Consider the following 16710-nt stretch of genomic DNA (forward strand, 5'->3'; position numbering starts at 1 on the left):
AATCCCATTTACATGTTGCACCTGTAGCAGTCCTAATTCCCTTCAGGGTATTATGGATTCAAATTCAAACAGCACTTTGAATCAGAAGAATGTCTGTAGCTGAGATTCCTGACCAATAGTGGGTCTAATGCTTCCATCAATGTGTCCAAGGTTTATATGTGTAATTCCCATTATGACTATCTTCATATGTGTATGGGAAACTAGACCCATTGACTTGACCTTTAGTGCAGCATTCAGTAGCAGAAATGTTTACCTTGGTAATATAGAGATTCATCCAGCTCTAGGGCAGAGGGAATAATGGATGTATTTATGTATTTATATTTATAGTTTACATGCAGTAGGAACTGGCATAGTGGAATATACCCATGGTTCAACTGCTCCTGGATCCTAGCAGTGACCTCAAGCAGATATTTCTGAGATTTATTATTATTTAGTTATATGATGGTAGCACCTAAAGGTCCCATTCAGGATTGGGGCCCCTTTGTACTAGGCAATCATAAGACACTCCCCACCCCAAAGAGCTTACAGTCTAACAGACACGACAGACAGATGAGGGAAAGGGATACAACATACACGCAGAATGATCAGGGTGACTGTGGAACTAACTTGATGTTTGTCAAGCCATTAAAAATATACATTATAAGGGCAGGGGCTAAGGGACTAAGGGAATAGGAAAAGGAAGGAAGGGATGCAAGACACTGAAGGAGGTGAGGGATAAAAAGATGCATGTGGGGCTGTGTGGGAGAGGGTGGAAAGAATATAGACAGGAGGAGATCAGGCCTAACAATCAAGAAGAAAAGAATGTCCAGAGTTCCAGCTGAGGAATGCAGTCTGCTGACATCACTGCTGTCCAGGGGCTTTGGGGCTACAGGGTCTGATTCTCACTCCCCCATCGCTGCTTTTGCCACAGCTTCTGCCAGTGGGAAGGGTGTTATCATCAGAGGTAAACATACTATTCACTATTTTGTATCCCTGTATCATACCTCTGCTTACTCTTCTCCCATATAAACAATGCTGGTTCTTTCAAGCTCTTCTGATATGAAAAATCCTCCAGGTGTCTAATGATTTTCATTGCCTTTCTCTGGAATTTTTTTCCGTTTCTATGTTCTGTTGAGATGAATTGACCAAAGCTTATTTTCTGGCATCTGGAATTCCAGGTTTCAGCCTCCCATTTACTAACTGCTTCTGTGATGTCAGCACCAGCATCACTGGCTATCTCCAAACTATTCTGGCCTGAGACTAAAATACCCCAAATAACTCTGAAGAGTGGTGTAAAAATGGAGAAAGGGTAAGTAGATCTATGCCTAGAAACAGCAATATACCTAGGTGCTCAAATATTATATTGATGAGAGCTATACAATGCTTTTGCACACATTACACTAATTACACACTAAGGAAACCAAAAGTAAATAGTTTCTGAACTCAGATGAAGAACCAACAGACCGAGCTGTACAGAGGTGTAGCTGTCCCACTGGCATTTTCACAGAGACAGAACTGCAAAAGTCCAGTGCAATTCTATGGGATGTTTTTCTATTTGTTTATTGTTGCCTTTGCTTTACTCAGAAGCACGTACTAAATGCCTGTAAGCAAAAGTGAAGGTGAGTGGATTATTTTGCATACAAAAATCAGAGAATTCAGTGCATATAATTTTTGATCAAGAAAATCCCTGCGGAGGAGTGCAAAGAGGCAGAAAATGCAAGGAGCCTCTCTTCATCAGCTTGCACCTCTGTGTAAGGCCTGACCTTGACCCTGTGGTGAGCACAGTGCCTACACCTTCATTTCTGCAGGCATGAGCAGTGCCCGGGCCTGATCCAAAGTTCACTGAAGTCAATAGAAAGAGTGCCGCAACTGACTGCAGTAGGCCTTGGATCAAAGCCCCAAAGAGCCAGAGAAGAATGAGGAGCATGTTCCACTCTTTCCAAGGATGGCAAAGCTTGAGGGCATCCTCAAGGTCACTTCCTAGGATCTCCTGGGAGGAATTCTGAATCTGCCAGAATTTCTCTTAGAAGCTTCATTCACATGGTGGCCCCTCTGCACCCCCTCCAGAACACCTGAGAGAGCGAGGCGAGTAAATAGCTAGTTTATAATCAACTGTAGTGTAACCTTTACTGTTTCTCAACTTGTCCGTGAACTGGAAAATGTCTCTAGTTTTCAAATTCTCTTTTTGTTTTCCTTGGTAAAGAGACTCAAAAAACCTGCTGGAAGCTGCTAGTCAGGGTGCCTCTGCCTCCATCCCATTGGTGGCGAACATTGCTGTGAACCTGATTGCCTTCCTTGCTTTGCTCTCTTTCGTTGATTCAGCACTGTCTTGGTTGGGGAATATGTTTAACTACCCACAGCTGAACTTCGAGGTATTGTCCCCATACCTTTTCTTCATGTTTTGTCTTTCTTTTAATCAAACATTGGATATTTAAATATATATTTCTTTTAAAAAGAACAACTCCTTTAAATCCCTGTATAACAAAATAATCTGTGAAAAATACCTGTTGCAATGTAAACATTCTGTAGCCATCAATGTCTATGACTTCACCCCAAAGAGGCTGCCATTTTGTGCAGAGTGAGTTTGCTTTGGCTCTAATCTGTGCCAGAGCTACCATCAATGAATAGAAAAACCAGAAGAGCTATTTGCATGCACCAGCCACACAATTAACACTTCACTAAACACCCACAATGGCTTTCGCTTCAGACCACTGCACTGAGTCTTTTATCCTTACCTAGACAAAGCTTGTGAGGGTTATGTTACACAAGAAATGGCACAGCAGCACAGCGATAGCATTGTAGTGTAGACATTTACTACATTGATTGAAGGGGTTCCTCCGTCGCTGTAATAAATCCACCTCTTTGAGAGGTAGGTCAATGGAAGAATTCTTCTGTTGGCCTATCAGTGTCTACACCAGGGCTTACGTCAGCTTAATACATCACACAGGGTGTGAAATTTTTCACAGCCCATCGCAGTGTAGTTAAGGTGACCTAACTTTGCAGTTTAGACCAGCCCTTCCACAGGGAAAATGAGGTGTTTTAATTGGCACGGTTTCGAACAGCACTTAGTTCCTAGTTTAGACAAAGTTGTGTTTAAAAATGTGTTAGCTGAGTTTGTAGATTTTTAATTGTAAGACATACCTACATCATTTTGCTAGGCTAAGAGACTTCTTAAACCAAATGGTCTCTGGCCTGGTCTACACGCAGTTTTTGTATAGATATAGCTATTTTGGTCGGGAGGAGGGGGGAGGTATTTATTACCAAAATATTACAAGCACAATTGTACGGTATAAAGGTGCCTTGTACTAGTATAGCTTATTCCTCTTCCCATACAGGAATAAGCCATACTGCTAAAAGCACTTTTATATCAATACAAGGAGGGAGTATACGGCTTAACTATACCAGTATAGCTAAAGCTGTACATCTTTTAGACATAGACAAACCCTTTGTCTACCCTAGGTGGTGGTCAACATAGTAATTAAAACATGTTAGCTAACATATTTTTTAACACTCATTTTCTCAGTGTAGCTACACCAGATTACGTCAGATGAGAAATTAAACCTCCACCTCTCTTACCAATTCCCTGAACCACGGCCCTCATTTTAGGCCACAATCCAACAAAGCTTTTAAGCATGTGTTTAACTTGAGGCATAAAATTAAACTATATGCTTAAGTACTTTGGTTGGATCTGAACCTTAAATTGCTACTTTTGTGATAATTCAGGTAGACCTTACCATTAAAAATCCCCAGACTATTAGAGAGATAGCAGCAAGATGCCAAGAACTATTTTTATATACTTTTTTAAAATATATATAGAAGTTTATTTTAAAGAATTTAGCAGATACCTTCATTCTTTGATTGACGTTTTCTCCTGTGATTAGCAAATATTTGGGCTTGTGCACCCGGCCCTTCTCTCTGTCTTGTATATTTTGCAGATCATTTGCGCTTATGTCTTCATGCCATTTTCTTTTACGATGGGGGTAGACTGGGAAGATAGTTTTATTGTCGGTGGACTCCTAGGTTACAAGACTTTCTTCAATGAATTTGTGGCTTATGAGCGTCTTTCAATGTTGATCCACTTGCGGGAGAAAGGTGGGCCCATGTACATTGGTGGTGTGAAGCAATATATGACCGTGAGTAACATTTTATAGTCTACTGATTTACTGGGCCCAATTCTTACCTGATGGTGCTCCACTGATTTTAGTGGAATCACAACAGGGATGAATATGGCCAATTACTCCGACATTTTCTCTTGTGTTAAACCTCCTTTGATCTTTCCCCAATGGACCTCAGTTACAAGTTCATCCTTCTCCAGACCCAGCTATGTTCTTGCAACCATGCCATCCTGGGCTGTGAGCATGTCAGATCTCACCAGCCAGACAAGGTCAGGCCTGGTCACTTCTAGGATTAAAGAACTCCAAGGAAAGCCCAGTGTGCCGCAGGAAGTGGTGTTAGAGACTAAGGTCTTGTCCCTATTGGGAATTTGTCCTGACTCTAGTACAGAATGGCCAGGCCCAAATGTAGCTACACTAGTTGGAAGCCCAAGCTCATGGTTTGCACCAATAGGGCCGGGCTTGGTTTCAATTGGTGGAATGAAGGCAAATTGCCAAGGTAGACAAGACCTAGTTAGGTGGCATTCTTCTTTCTGAGTGGAGCTGGTCAAATGAATTTAGACACAACTTCTTCCTATCAAAATTTTCCCAACAGATTTTCTGGTCAAAATGAGAGAGAGAGAGAGACCCACCCACCTCAGAATAGCCTGATGATTAGAGCATTCACTGGGGATGTGGGAGACCCAGGTTCAAGAACCTGCTCTGAATCAGGCAGGGCTCTCTCATGTTTTTTTATGAAAAATTTCAAAAGTCTCATTTTTGTCCTGCATGGGAACAAAACCATATGTCAAAACCTCAAAATGTTTTCAACAAAACAGAATCCTTATTTTCTGGCCATCCATCCTTATGAGCCAGGATTGAATCTATGACCCAATGTTGTATGATACTGCAGGTGCCCTCTCTTCAGATAAAATTTAAAATTGATATCTTAACCACTTATGGTCATTAAAGATCCTATGGAATATTTTCCAACAGCAGAGTGATTAACTCATTGTACCCTAACAAAGAACAGTATGTGGCTCTAAATCTCTGCGTAAACCTGAGCTTTGAAAGATGGATGCTGTTGACTACCTGGTCACATCTCACTTTATTATTATCCTCTGTGGTACAGAAGAGCTACTGTTGTTGCTTCATACAGGCAGTCAAACTAACTCTCCTTGGTAAAGAGGTTGAGATCCTCACATGAGAAAATAAAAATCATGCACAGCACTCATAAGAATTTGCATCCATAGGTTTCAAAGCACTTTGCAAAGTATCATTTTCCCCCTGACTGAAGGTAGATTTGAGTAAAATAAATATCACTCTCATTTTACAGATGTAGAAACATGGGAGGCTCAGAGGTTAAGAGATTTTCCCACGGTCATGGAGGGAGGGAATGGCAGAGCCAGGAATTAGTGATGCAACCACATACAAAGGTTGGAGAGAAGGGGGGAATCAAGGATGGGACTGCATTAGTCTTGCATCAGCATTGAGAGGAACATGTCCCCTTCATCCTCCTGAACCTATGCTGTGGTGCAAAGGATTATTATCATTACTGCAGGAATTGGAAATTGCTAGTAGCAATTTTAAGTGTGACCTGATGGCTTGGACATGAGGGTGTTTAGGTTTTCAGATTTAACTTCTATTCAACCTCAGACCCCTCTAATATATCTATGTGCTCGGAGAGAGAGAGAGCACTCTGATTCACCCCCACAGCTTATAACAACAAGGCTTCCTGTTTTTCAAAGCTAGGAGAGTACAAGTGAAGGCAGGGAAATCACAGGAAACAAAGCCGTTTCTAGGGAAAGCAGATAGAATGAGTACTTGACAAGCATTCTCTTGCATATGTGCCGCATGACTGCAAATATCTACAAATTGGTTCTCAGAAAACAGGAGCAGGAACAAAGGAGCTTCTAATCAACAGGAAACCTATGAGAGCACTCCTCAGACTTCAGTGTGGGCTTAAAATGCAGTTAATGGGAAAAGGGATGCAGGGAGCAAAGCTTTCCATTTCCATGTTCCCTGTTTTCCCATACCTTTCAACTAGGTTGGCTTCTTCAAGGACTGTAGCCTAGTTTCACCCTCGGGAAGCTATCATATACCCTGCAAGTGGCTCTTGTCAGTGGAAAGTCCATTGAGGAAAGAGGTGAGCATTTGGAAATGGAAAGCAATACAAACTTCTCTTTGCTCTGAGGTCCATAGAGAGCAAGTGTTGCCCCAAAAGAAGACGGCACTGGCCAGGGAGCAGGTATGGACAAGGGCAGCCAGGGGATGCACTGATCTCGACTCTGCCCCTGGGGTTCCTGGGGAGGCCCAATAACAATTTAAATGTGCTCTTTCTCCTGAAGGAAGCATTCAGCAAGTAACACCACCTGTCCTACCTCAGAGTGAATGCCTCCTAAGCTGCAGCATTTCCAGCTAGTGCAGGGGCCCTAAACCAGTTTGGATAATCAAACCCTCTGGGATTTTCAATCCCAATCCAGACAACCCTTTAATCACCTGAACTTGAGCTAGGATGCATAAAGAAGGAAATCTCAAGAGAAGTAGAGAGGTTATTTTACCTCAGCATTTGGCACTGGTGTGACCACTGCTGGATACAGCGTCCAGTTCTGGTGCCCACAATTCAAGGATGAATTGGAGAGGGTTCAAAGAAGAGCCACAAAAATGACAAAGATTAGAAAATCCTTATAGTGATAGACGCAAGGAGCTCAATCTATTTAGCTTAACAGAAAGAAAATTAAAGGGTGACTTGATTATAGTCTATAACTGCACAGAGGTATAACCCTTATAGTAAATTAATTAATTTTAACAGTTAATGTTTTGACTTGTTGTGCTAATTTAAAATGCTCTTCGTAGACATTTGCCAGTGTTGAAATGAAAGGTATTATATCAATTGTAATCGTATGGCTGTCATATAACAAATACTAAACCTTTTTTTTGTTTGATTTTTTGGTAGATGTACAGGTAGTATATACGTTGTGTTGATGTGGCCCACATAACACACACACAGCTGCTTATACAGCCCACAATGGTAAATAGGTTGAGAACCATGAGTCTATAAGTACCTACATGGGGAACATATATTTAGTAATAGCCTCTTCAGTTTGGCAGAGAGAGGTATGACACAATCCCATGGATGGAATTTGAAGCTAGACAAATTCAGACTGGAAATGAGACAAATTTTTAACTCTCAGGGTAATTAGCCACTGGAACAGTTTACAAAGGGTTGTGGTAGATTCTCCATCACTGATAATTTTAAAATCAAGATTGGATCTTTTTCTAATCTATAGATATAGATATATAGGTATATAGATATATAAAGATATATTTGATATGGGGCAACCAGAACTGCCTGCAATATTCAAAGTATGGGTGTCACTGTGATACTTTCTGTTTTTTATCTATCCCTTTCCTAATGCTTCCTAACATTGTCTTCAGCTCCACATTGCACAGGTATTTTCAGAGAACTATCCACAATTACTTCAAGATCTCTTTCTTGAGTGGTAACTGCTAATTTGACCCCGTCATTTTGTATGTATAGTTGGGATTATGTTTTCCAATCTGCATTACTTTGCATTTATCAACACTGAATGTCATCTGCCATTTTGTTGCCCAGTCACCCAGTTTAGTGAGTTCCCTTTATAACTCTTCACTTTGGACTTCACTATCTTGAGTAATTTTGTATCAGCTGCAAACTTTCAAACAATTGAATAATTTATTTTCTGTCTGAGGTGTGTGTTTGTTTGTTTGTTTGTAGATCCGTTCTGAAACCATTGCCACCTATGCCCTCTGTGGATTTGCAAATTTTGGTTCTCTGGGAATGGTGATAGGAGGACTCAGTAAGAACAATATGTTTTTCTCATTTTGACAATTTTTTGCATGTATAATTAAAAATAAAACCACTCTATGGGATACATTCTTGATGAACTTCAACACATCAACAAGGCCCGGATTCTTAGCTGCATTAGGGCAGCTTTTGCCTCTCCCTCAGTGTAAAGCTGCCCTAAACCTGAATGAATCAGCCAGCAAAGATCCTTGGGTGGTGTGAGGCTGCTGTGGCAGTCCCTATGCTCCACTCTTGTGGCTGGGGGTGTGGTCAGGGCAGTCCTATGCCCTGGCAGTCCTCTGCTGTTGTACCCTCTCTTCTTGGCCATTGACAGCCAGTGCTACAGAGCAGACCCTCAGACTTTGCACAAAATAAACCATTTCATTAGCTTCATTGTATTCTTGCTGGTATTTTGGAAAATATTGGTTTGCTTTCTGTAAGAACGCCCCATAAGTGAATCAGTTTATAAACTTCCAACTTCCCTGTTCTTCAGGAGTATCAAAAAATTAAAAATGAATTTTGAAAACCAGAATGTACTGTTTAAAATAGTCTGACCTGATCCTATATAGGCTGTCTCCTGTCTGCACTGGGTTCTGTGACAGCTCTGCTGTCAGAGAATGGTACGTGCTGGGGCAACACAGAGGAGCAGGAATCAATGGGTGTGACATTCTGATACAAGGGGAAAAAAGTGGTTTCACTGTAGTTGGTATCTATTAGCCAGCTTCAGTCGGGTATTCAGCACATATTGTTGAGGTAAATGGAAATTAAATTTTTTATTTGCAGCTCACCTTTTAGTAGAAAGAAAAACATGTATATACTTTGTGTTTGCATATCTCCCTGAGAATTTCAGATTTATTTTACTTGCCCCTATTTGTCAGTCCCATGATTTGCAATTTGCTTTTCTAGAGGATATGCTTCCTAGGAATTTCATCCTCTTTTTATTTGATTTTTTCTAATTTTCTTCCCAGCATCCATGGCTCCTTCCAAAAAAAGGGACATTGCTGATAGTGCCTTTAGGGCGATGATTGCTGGTACTGTCGCCTGCTTCATGACAGCTTGTATTGCAGGTACTGTGTATAAATTTGTAATATCTGTGACTGACCACGAGGTGTCAGTATGTTAGTACACTAATTTTATAATGAGATCATTCATGTTATCTACCTGTTAGTTACTCCTTGCTTTGAGATGGTTAAAAGTTGTTAGTGAGGAAGAGCTCCTGGAATTTGGCATATAAAAAGACTTTCCCTAGTTTGTCTTTTACATCTAAGATATCAATTTTAAAATTTTTAGTCAATGTATAATTACTGATACATCTAGAAGAAATGATAATTACCAGTTACAGGTGAGTTATAGGACCTCCCCCACATCTTTATCCTGGCTTAATTTAGAACTAGAAGGCAAAGAAGAGGTACAAGAGGGGGAGGAGTGGAGGAAATAGAGTACTTTTATTTTTTAATGAGCCTGATTCCATTCTCAGAGTGGGGTAAATCAGGAGTCACAGCAGTGAAGTCAATGAAGTTACTCCAGTATAAGTGAGACCAGAAACGAGGCCTTTATTTTCAAAATCCCATCAAAATGTGGGTAAAAGTCTCAAGCTGAATCATGAGTTACAAAGAAATTACTATCTCAGAGAGGAAATGAAAAGAGGACGCAATATCAGGAATCATACCACTGTAGGGCTTAATTCATTAGCCAGTTAGTGAGATTTCCAAAAAAAATCAGCTGTGATTAAATTGTGCAACAGTTTTTTCCCCTAACTTGCAGTTTCCTTTTTGAGCATGTAATATCCAGAACTGTCATTATCAAAATCAAAGAATTGATGTTTCTTTAATTTAGACAGGATCTTGGTGCATAAATAGCACAGCCAGATCATGTCCCAAATCAGAAAAGTCCACTTTTAAGTATATCAGTCTTTTTCACTATGGCCCCATGTAGCTCTTTCCATTTTTTGAAAGCTATGAAACTAGTACCCTTGACATTACATTAGTTCTACAGCTCTCTGAGTTTTTGACAAATGACAACTTTACCTTGCATGGAAAAACCGAAGCATTAGAAAATCTTAGCAAACAGTATAATTTGAAGGTCCTGGGTTGACTAAGAATCCAGAACATCCATAGGCAAATCTGTATATACTAAAATCTATTGTGGAAAGAAAATTGTATTCCACCCACTTCTGCCATAGTTAATGCTTTTCTTATGCCTAGAACAAATTCTGAGATCCAAGTAATTTCTGATAACCCTATCTTAATGGGGCTGGAAAGGATGCTGAATGAAAGGTCATTGAGTCCAGCCCCCTGCTTTCACTACCAGGACCAAGTACTGATTTTGCCCTAAGTGGCCCCCTCTAGGAGTGAACTCACAACCATGGGTTTAGCAGGCCAATGCTCAAACCACTAAGCTATCCCTCCTCCCACTTTCTGAGTATATAGAGACATGGGACCAAGTCCTGAAACTCCATAGACATTAATGAACATGGTTCTCCTCAGACCATTTTATACCTGTATAGTTTATATTTTGGAAAATGCTTAGCAGAACTTAAAATTTATGCCCAAAGCTACCAAAACAATGGGCCTAATTCTCTGCTTACTTACCCTGATGTAAATCAGGAGTGACTCCATATTAGTCAACAAAGTCACACTGACATGAAACCAATATGAGAGGAGATTTTAGGGTAAAATTTCAGAAGGGATTAAGTGACTTAGAATTTTCAAATGTATTTAGGTGCCTAAAGATGCAGATAGTCACGTAGAGGAATTTTCAAAAGTGCCAAAGCAGGTTAACCACTTAACTCCCATTGATATTAGGCACCTAAATACTTTTGAAAATTTGACCCTTAGGAACCTAAGTCCCATTAGATTCCTAAGTCACTTAGACACTTTCAAATATTTTACCCTTAGGCTTAAGCTCCCTATAAATTCATGGGCCACTGACTGCCATGCTCAAACTCCAGTCGCTGTTGGTCTCTTAGAGGCTATTTCTACACTTGGAAATGGGCTCATACCTCCTAGGTCATGTAGATATATTTGCGCTAGCTCTCATTTAGCTAGTGCACTAAAAATAGTAGCATAGCAAGGGGTCGCACAGGCAGCAGGGAGCAGTGGCATGGCTAGCCATGCTGAGTATATACCCAGGGGGGTCAAGAAGGTCTGTACTCTGCATTGCTAGCCCCTGCCGCTACTCGCTGCTGCCCCAGCTACACTACTATTTGCAGTGTATTAGCTCAATGCGAGCTAGCATGAGCATGCCTGTGCAGGCAGGGAATCACACCCCTAGCTCCAAGTGCAGACACACCCATACAGACCTGATATCACCATCACTAAAAAGGCTTTTCCTTCCTGGCTGGCAGGAGATAAACCCTCGAAATGTCAACCGTTACTTAAGAACTTATTTGAAAAATGACATCACTCAGTGCCTAGCAAGAAGCGTGAGAAAGGCAGACAGCTGTCCACTAATTTTTAAAGAGAGGTTATTTCAGAACTGGAACAAAGGATTTGATGTGTCTGAAATGAATGAGCTTCACCCAGAATCTGGCCTCTCCTGTGTCAGCAGCATTGTGTGTCATATGATATGAATGGGAGAAACTGTCCATCACTCTTCTCTGAGTTTAGTGTGGTATCTTAGGCCCTGTATTCAGGAAAAAAGGAATATTCTTACCTTACTGTGCATTAGCTAATGTAAGTAACATGAGATAAAAAATCCTAATGAAGACACAGCTGTTTGTAGTTTCACATGAGTTAACCTTTACCTTGACCTGCTAATTCCTATTTAACCTACAACTTGCCTTGTCGTCACTAGGATTTTACCTCGTGTTAGTTACCACGTTAGCTAATATGAGGTAAGAACACATCTCTTTTCCTAGTGAAGACACCCACCTAGCGATTTCTATTATTAAAGGAAACTGACACTACCGTATTCAATTTCCAGGAATATTATCTGTACCGGTTGTGGAGGTTCCATGCCACATTTTATTAGGGGATGCTTTCAATGTAACAAATTTGCCAAGCAACACCACAAAAGTAGTTGGATGCTGCCAAGATCTCTTTAACAGGTATTTATGAGTGTGTCATTCTCTCTTGCAGTCAATTCAGTGAAGTCAGTTATTCCCCAGGGCTGCTGTATTTTCATGGCAGTCTTTTAGGAAACCGTGGTAAATAAAGGCATAAGTAATAGAAATATAAGGGGAAAAAATCAATGTCCACAGACATTGCTTTGGAGCCAAAATAACATTTTCCATTGTAAATAACCAGAACAATGCATGTGGTGCCTCAGAAGTATGGAATATAAGAGTTACCGTCCAGAGCATATGGAATTTTTCACTCACTTCGGCTCTTTAGCTTTGCATTTGGACATCCAACAGCCTGATTTTATTTTGAATATCTGGTCTATCTCCATCCACTGGCTGCAGGTGATTTTTGCACACCTCAAAGAAATTATTTTAACCTGGTTTGTTTTTCTTGCAATTGTGCATTTCCTCTCTATCAGATATCAACTAGAGATGGGACAGCTGAGAAGTTCAGAACAAAATGTGAAATTCAAGTGAATTTTAGATCTGGAACGCTCATTTGAATCATTGTTTTGGTGGTCACATTTTTGACCCAGAAGCACACATCCCCAAAGTCTGAGTATTGTTGGATCCTGTGTTATGATTAGGGCTCATCTCTAAACCTATTAAAACCTTAAGTATTTGAACTACCACAGTCAGGGACTGCTCCAGCTTTTTTGCTGCCCCAAGTGGCGATGCGGAAAAAAATAAAAAAGATAAAGCCAATCAGTGGCACTTCAGCAGCAGCTCAATCGCGACGCTTCATAATTCAATGGCGGATCCTTCACTCCCTCTCTTCCTCTTCAGCGACACTTCAGCAGCTCTAAGAGGAAGAGAGGGACTGAGGGACCTGCCGCCAAATTGCTGCTGAAGACCCAGACGTGCTGCCCCTTTCCATTGACTGCCCCAAAAACCTGCTTCCTTTGCTGGTGCCTGGAGCCGGCCCTGACCACAGTACATGACCATAACCACATATCTGAGATAGGCCAGGGTCTTTTCCTCCAACAGTCTGTGTGTCTGGTTAAAAAGAGAACATTTTTTCTTTAGAAAATATTGTATACATTTGAACCAAAACAGGTCTAGAGGTAAATTGTATATTTCTATAACTTTCCATAAAGATTTAGGGGGACAAAGTAAATGAAGATATTAAATAAATAAGGAGTATATTAAACCAAGTTTAGATTGTGACATGAGGCAACAAAGGTCTATGTTTTCTAAGTTATGGCAGGCACATATTTTATTCACTCTAATATGCCTTCCTTTCACTTCCACAATAAATCTATTATCTGATAAGGATCAAGGGTCTGATTCTTTTTGCTCTTACACAAATGTAAATCAAAGGAACCTTATGGTGTTTTCTGTATCCCTTCATCATCCACTCCATTCTCTGCGGGTGGTGGGAGGAGGTAGCCTTTGTATAATTGCAGTGATGACTGAGACAGACTTTAGGATAAATCATAGAAACACTTCCATAAACTTGGTTTAATATAGTCCTTATTTATTTAATATCTTTATTTACTTTGTCCCACTAAATCTTTTATGGAAAGTTATTCAAATATACAAATATATATATATATAATGTATAAAGTAAATACAGTATAGATGCTGCTGTAATGTAGCCTGGCCGTATTCTCTGGCACAGATCTTCAGCTGGTGTAAATTGTACTAACTCCACTGACTTCAATGGAGCTATGACAATTTACATCATCAAAGGCTCTGCTATTCATTCCTGTCCCTGCATGCAAGAGTCTGGAAATGTGATCTTGCAAAGCATCCTGCAGGCTTGTGGCAACTTAAACTTCCAGCTGAAATTTCTCTCTTTCTAATACAGATCTAGGTCACAGTCCTAAATTAATTTTCTATTTTTGTTATTTTAAGATTTCTAAATATGTTTCTAGCTTGGATGACGTTATATGAAAAGTAGCTTTCAATATTGCATATGCAATGGGAAAGATGACCATATTTTCAAAATCAAAACTTTGTACGCTTTTATGATGACATTTTTATGGTTACAAAAACTCATAGGCAAACACGGTTTTGTTTGTTTAAATTAGTATGTTGGTGCCATTACCACGAGCTTCTTCTGACTAAATGCATATTACTTGGAGTGGAGGACTTTTTCCTGTAACAGTGTTCTGAATGAGTTTATCACAAAACAGTGGACAGATGTGGCTAACATTTACTTAGAGCAAAAAATCCAGCTCCGCTGGGATCCTCTCTCCTTGGCATATTCCATTCACTCCAAGCAATGTTCATCACACTGAATGTTCATTCTGCTTGATTCTTTGTTCCTGGTAAACACAGAGCAAGTTCTACTCAGTATAGTGATATTGAGCAAACAGTTTGTTTCATTTTTTCAATCAGATTTTTTTTTTTAATCTTCAGTGGAATGTTTCAGTTGTCCTGGAAGAATTTCCTGGGGCACAGGGATTTCATATGGAAACCTGGGACTGCCCCAATAAAACCAGGACATATGGGCATTTTAGCATTGCAGGGGTTTAGAACTGTCTATTTTAAGTCCCATTTCAAGTATGATAATTTAACATTCTAACCCCCCTGGCCAAAATATGTATATTGTAAAAATAAACCTAACTTCCTTTTTTCCCCCTCCTTCACCAGCACCACTGCAAACAATTCTCAAGAGATCGTCTTAGGAGGAAACTACAGCCTAAGCTCTTTGAGAGGATGTTGTCAAATGCTGGACTCTCCCACTTTTAATTGCAGTTGGACCACTTCATTATTTTGAACTGGGACCAGTCATAACCAAGAGGCTGGAATAGGGTCACATCTGTTTGTTGGACAGGTGGAAAGAAATTAAGAGTGGAGAAATATTTTTCTGCTTAAGGAATGTGCAATAGTTTGAGCCTTAGTTTCCTTTCACATCAGTACAACTCCTTTGATTTGAGTGGAATTACTCCTAAATTATTCTGGTAAATAAAAAGACAACCAGGCCCAGACAACCGGATCAGTTCTCCAGTCATGAAATCAGCCTGAAGAGAATGTGAGAACTACCATCATGGGCCTACCTGCTGGATCTGATTCCCCTCTCTCTTGCGCCAGTGTAAATCAGGGTAACTCCACTGAATTTGATGGAATCTGTCTAGTGTAAAACTGCTGTGAGGAGAGAATAGGGCCTAGTGCATTGGTAGCTGTTCAGTTTTGATTCATAATTTTCCCATGTTCAAAATTGTCATCTACTGCCATTGGTATTTCTTCTTTTTATAATATTGAGTCTAAAGTTTTTTTACTTTGCTAAGACAAATGACCTTGTTTGCTGTCTGAAATCTCTGTAGCAGGATTCTTCGTGCTCTTGCAGAAAGATGGTAACTGTATAATTGGAAAGGTCCAGTTGTGACTTAATTTCCAAATCAGATGAGATTCCAGGTGAAATTCATTGTATTATCACTACTGGTTCCTTTGTTATTGCAATTCTGGGGTCTCATTCTGGTATCACGCCAGGCTAAATCAGGAGTAACTCCATTGAAATCAATGGAGTTAAGTTGATGTAAATCCTGTGTGAATGATACCAGAATCAAGCCTCTGCTCTGTCACTGACATGGGAAGAACATCTGTGAGTCTTGAACACTGAAATTAACCATGAAAAAAAAAAATCTGTCAGCATTACAAAAATCCTTCTTTTGGGAAAACTAGCTCATTTTATTTGTCATCTGGCTGTATATATTTTATTAAAATGTGTTGAGATTATATTGACAGAACAAACTAAAATATTTTGTGCCTTTTCATAATAAAGCTATTCTATATTTGAGAGATCTGGGCTTTTTTAATTGTTATTTAGAGAAAATATGATGATTAGCCTATGTCAAGAATTTTCTTTAAAAAAATGAAGAGTATATGTGTCATGATTTAGGCTTTATTCTTTTCACATGATAAGTTACACCAAGGTCTTTTGAGCCTGAAAACATTTTCATGGAGTTTACTTTTTAAAAGCTTTTAGTATATATTTCCATAGCACAAGACCATGTTAATGCCAAAGATGTTACTATAACGCTAAAATAAAGAATTTAAATATGAGGAAATTGTTGGTTGAGATTCCCACACCAACCTTAGCTCATACAGGTATGGGATAAGTCAACCAGTTCTACCAAAATATGAACTAACAAATCCTTCACTTTTCCATCTAAACACCTGAGAACCTGTTTTTGGCACTTCTGATTGGTTTGTTAAATTTTTATCCTTACATGGCTGTGTCAAGCTCTTAAGGCCACTGCTGCTAGCGCTATTTTCTTGGGATTTATGATAGTCACTTCTGATTCTAGGTTCCTTAAGAAAAGTGTCCATATTCTGTAAAACTGAGGAGGGAAGAGTGTGTATAAAAGGAAGGATGTCTATTACCTCAGCCCCAACACAAACAGCAAATGCCAGTGCTGCCATCCTTCATTATTGCAAGGCTCACATACTTGCTGGGTTGTGTTTGTTGTTGTTGTTTTTAAAAAGCCCCAACTGTTAGAATCATGAGATTGCTTGAGAATCTCAGCTTTTTCTTTTTTAAGGTAAGTTTATAGCCGTCGTGGGTTGCAGATGAAAGCTTGAAAACATGAAATAAGTTCATCCTAAAAGCTCAGAAACCAAAAGGAAGAAAAAAACCCAGAATGTTTTTATCCTATGACTTTTAGTCAATCTCATGATATTTGGTGGAGCCTGACTTGTGATTTTTGAAAGTTTAGGGTTACTGAAATGCAGAAACATATACTCTTAATAAACAGAAAATCAAAAATATTAGCTATGCAGAAAATCAAAGTCAGAGCTAATCC

At 39.7% G+C, this 16710-nt stretch overlaps 1 protein-coding gene across 2 annotated transcripts in view; it reads left to right on the forward strand.

Annotated features, from left to right (window-relative positions):
- Positions 1 to 15706, forward strand: part of SLC28A3 (solute carrier family 28 member 3) — a 62201-nt gene extending 46495 nt beyond the window's left edge. The window contains exons 12-18 of one of the 2 annotated variants that reach the window (XM_045020906.1): positions 1158 to 1288; positions 2183 to 2351; positions 3915 to 4112; positions 7828 to 7909; positions 8865 to 8963; positions 11821 to 11944; positions 14558 to 15706. In XM_045020906.1, the coding sequence (XP_044876841.1) occupies positions 1158 to 1288; positions 2183 to 2351; positions 3915 to 4112; positions 7828 to 7909; positions 8865 to 8963; positions 11821 to 11944; positions 14558 to 14684 (930 nt within the window). In that variant the 3' untranslated portion in view covers positions 14685 to 15706. The remainder of the gene's footprint in view (positions 1 to 1157; positions 1289 to 2182; positions 2352 to 3914; positions 4113 to 7827; positions 7910 to 8864; positions 8964 to 11820; positions 11945 to 14557) is intronic. The other variant, XM_045020907.1, reaches the window with a different exon arrangement.
- Positions 15707 to 16710: the final 1004 nt, after the last annotated feature.

Source organism: Mauremys mutica, chromosome 6, assembly GCF_020497125.1.
Source record: "Mauremys mutica isolate MM-2020 ecotype Southern chromosome 6, ASM2049712v1, whole genome shotgun sequence".
NCBI lineage: Eukaryota > Metazoa > Chordata > Testudines > Geoemydidae > Mauremys > Mauremys mutica.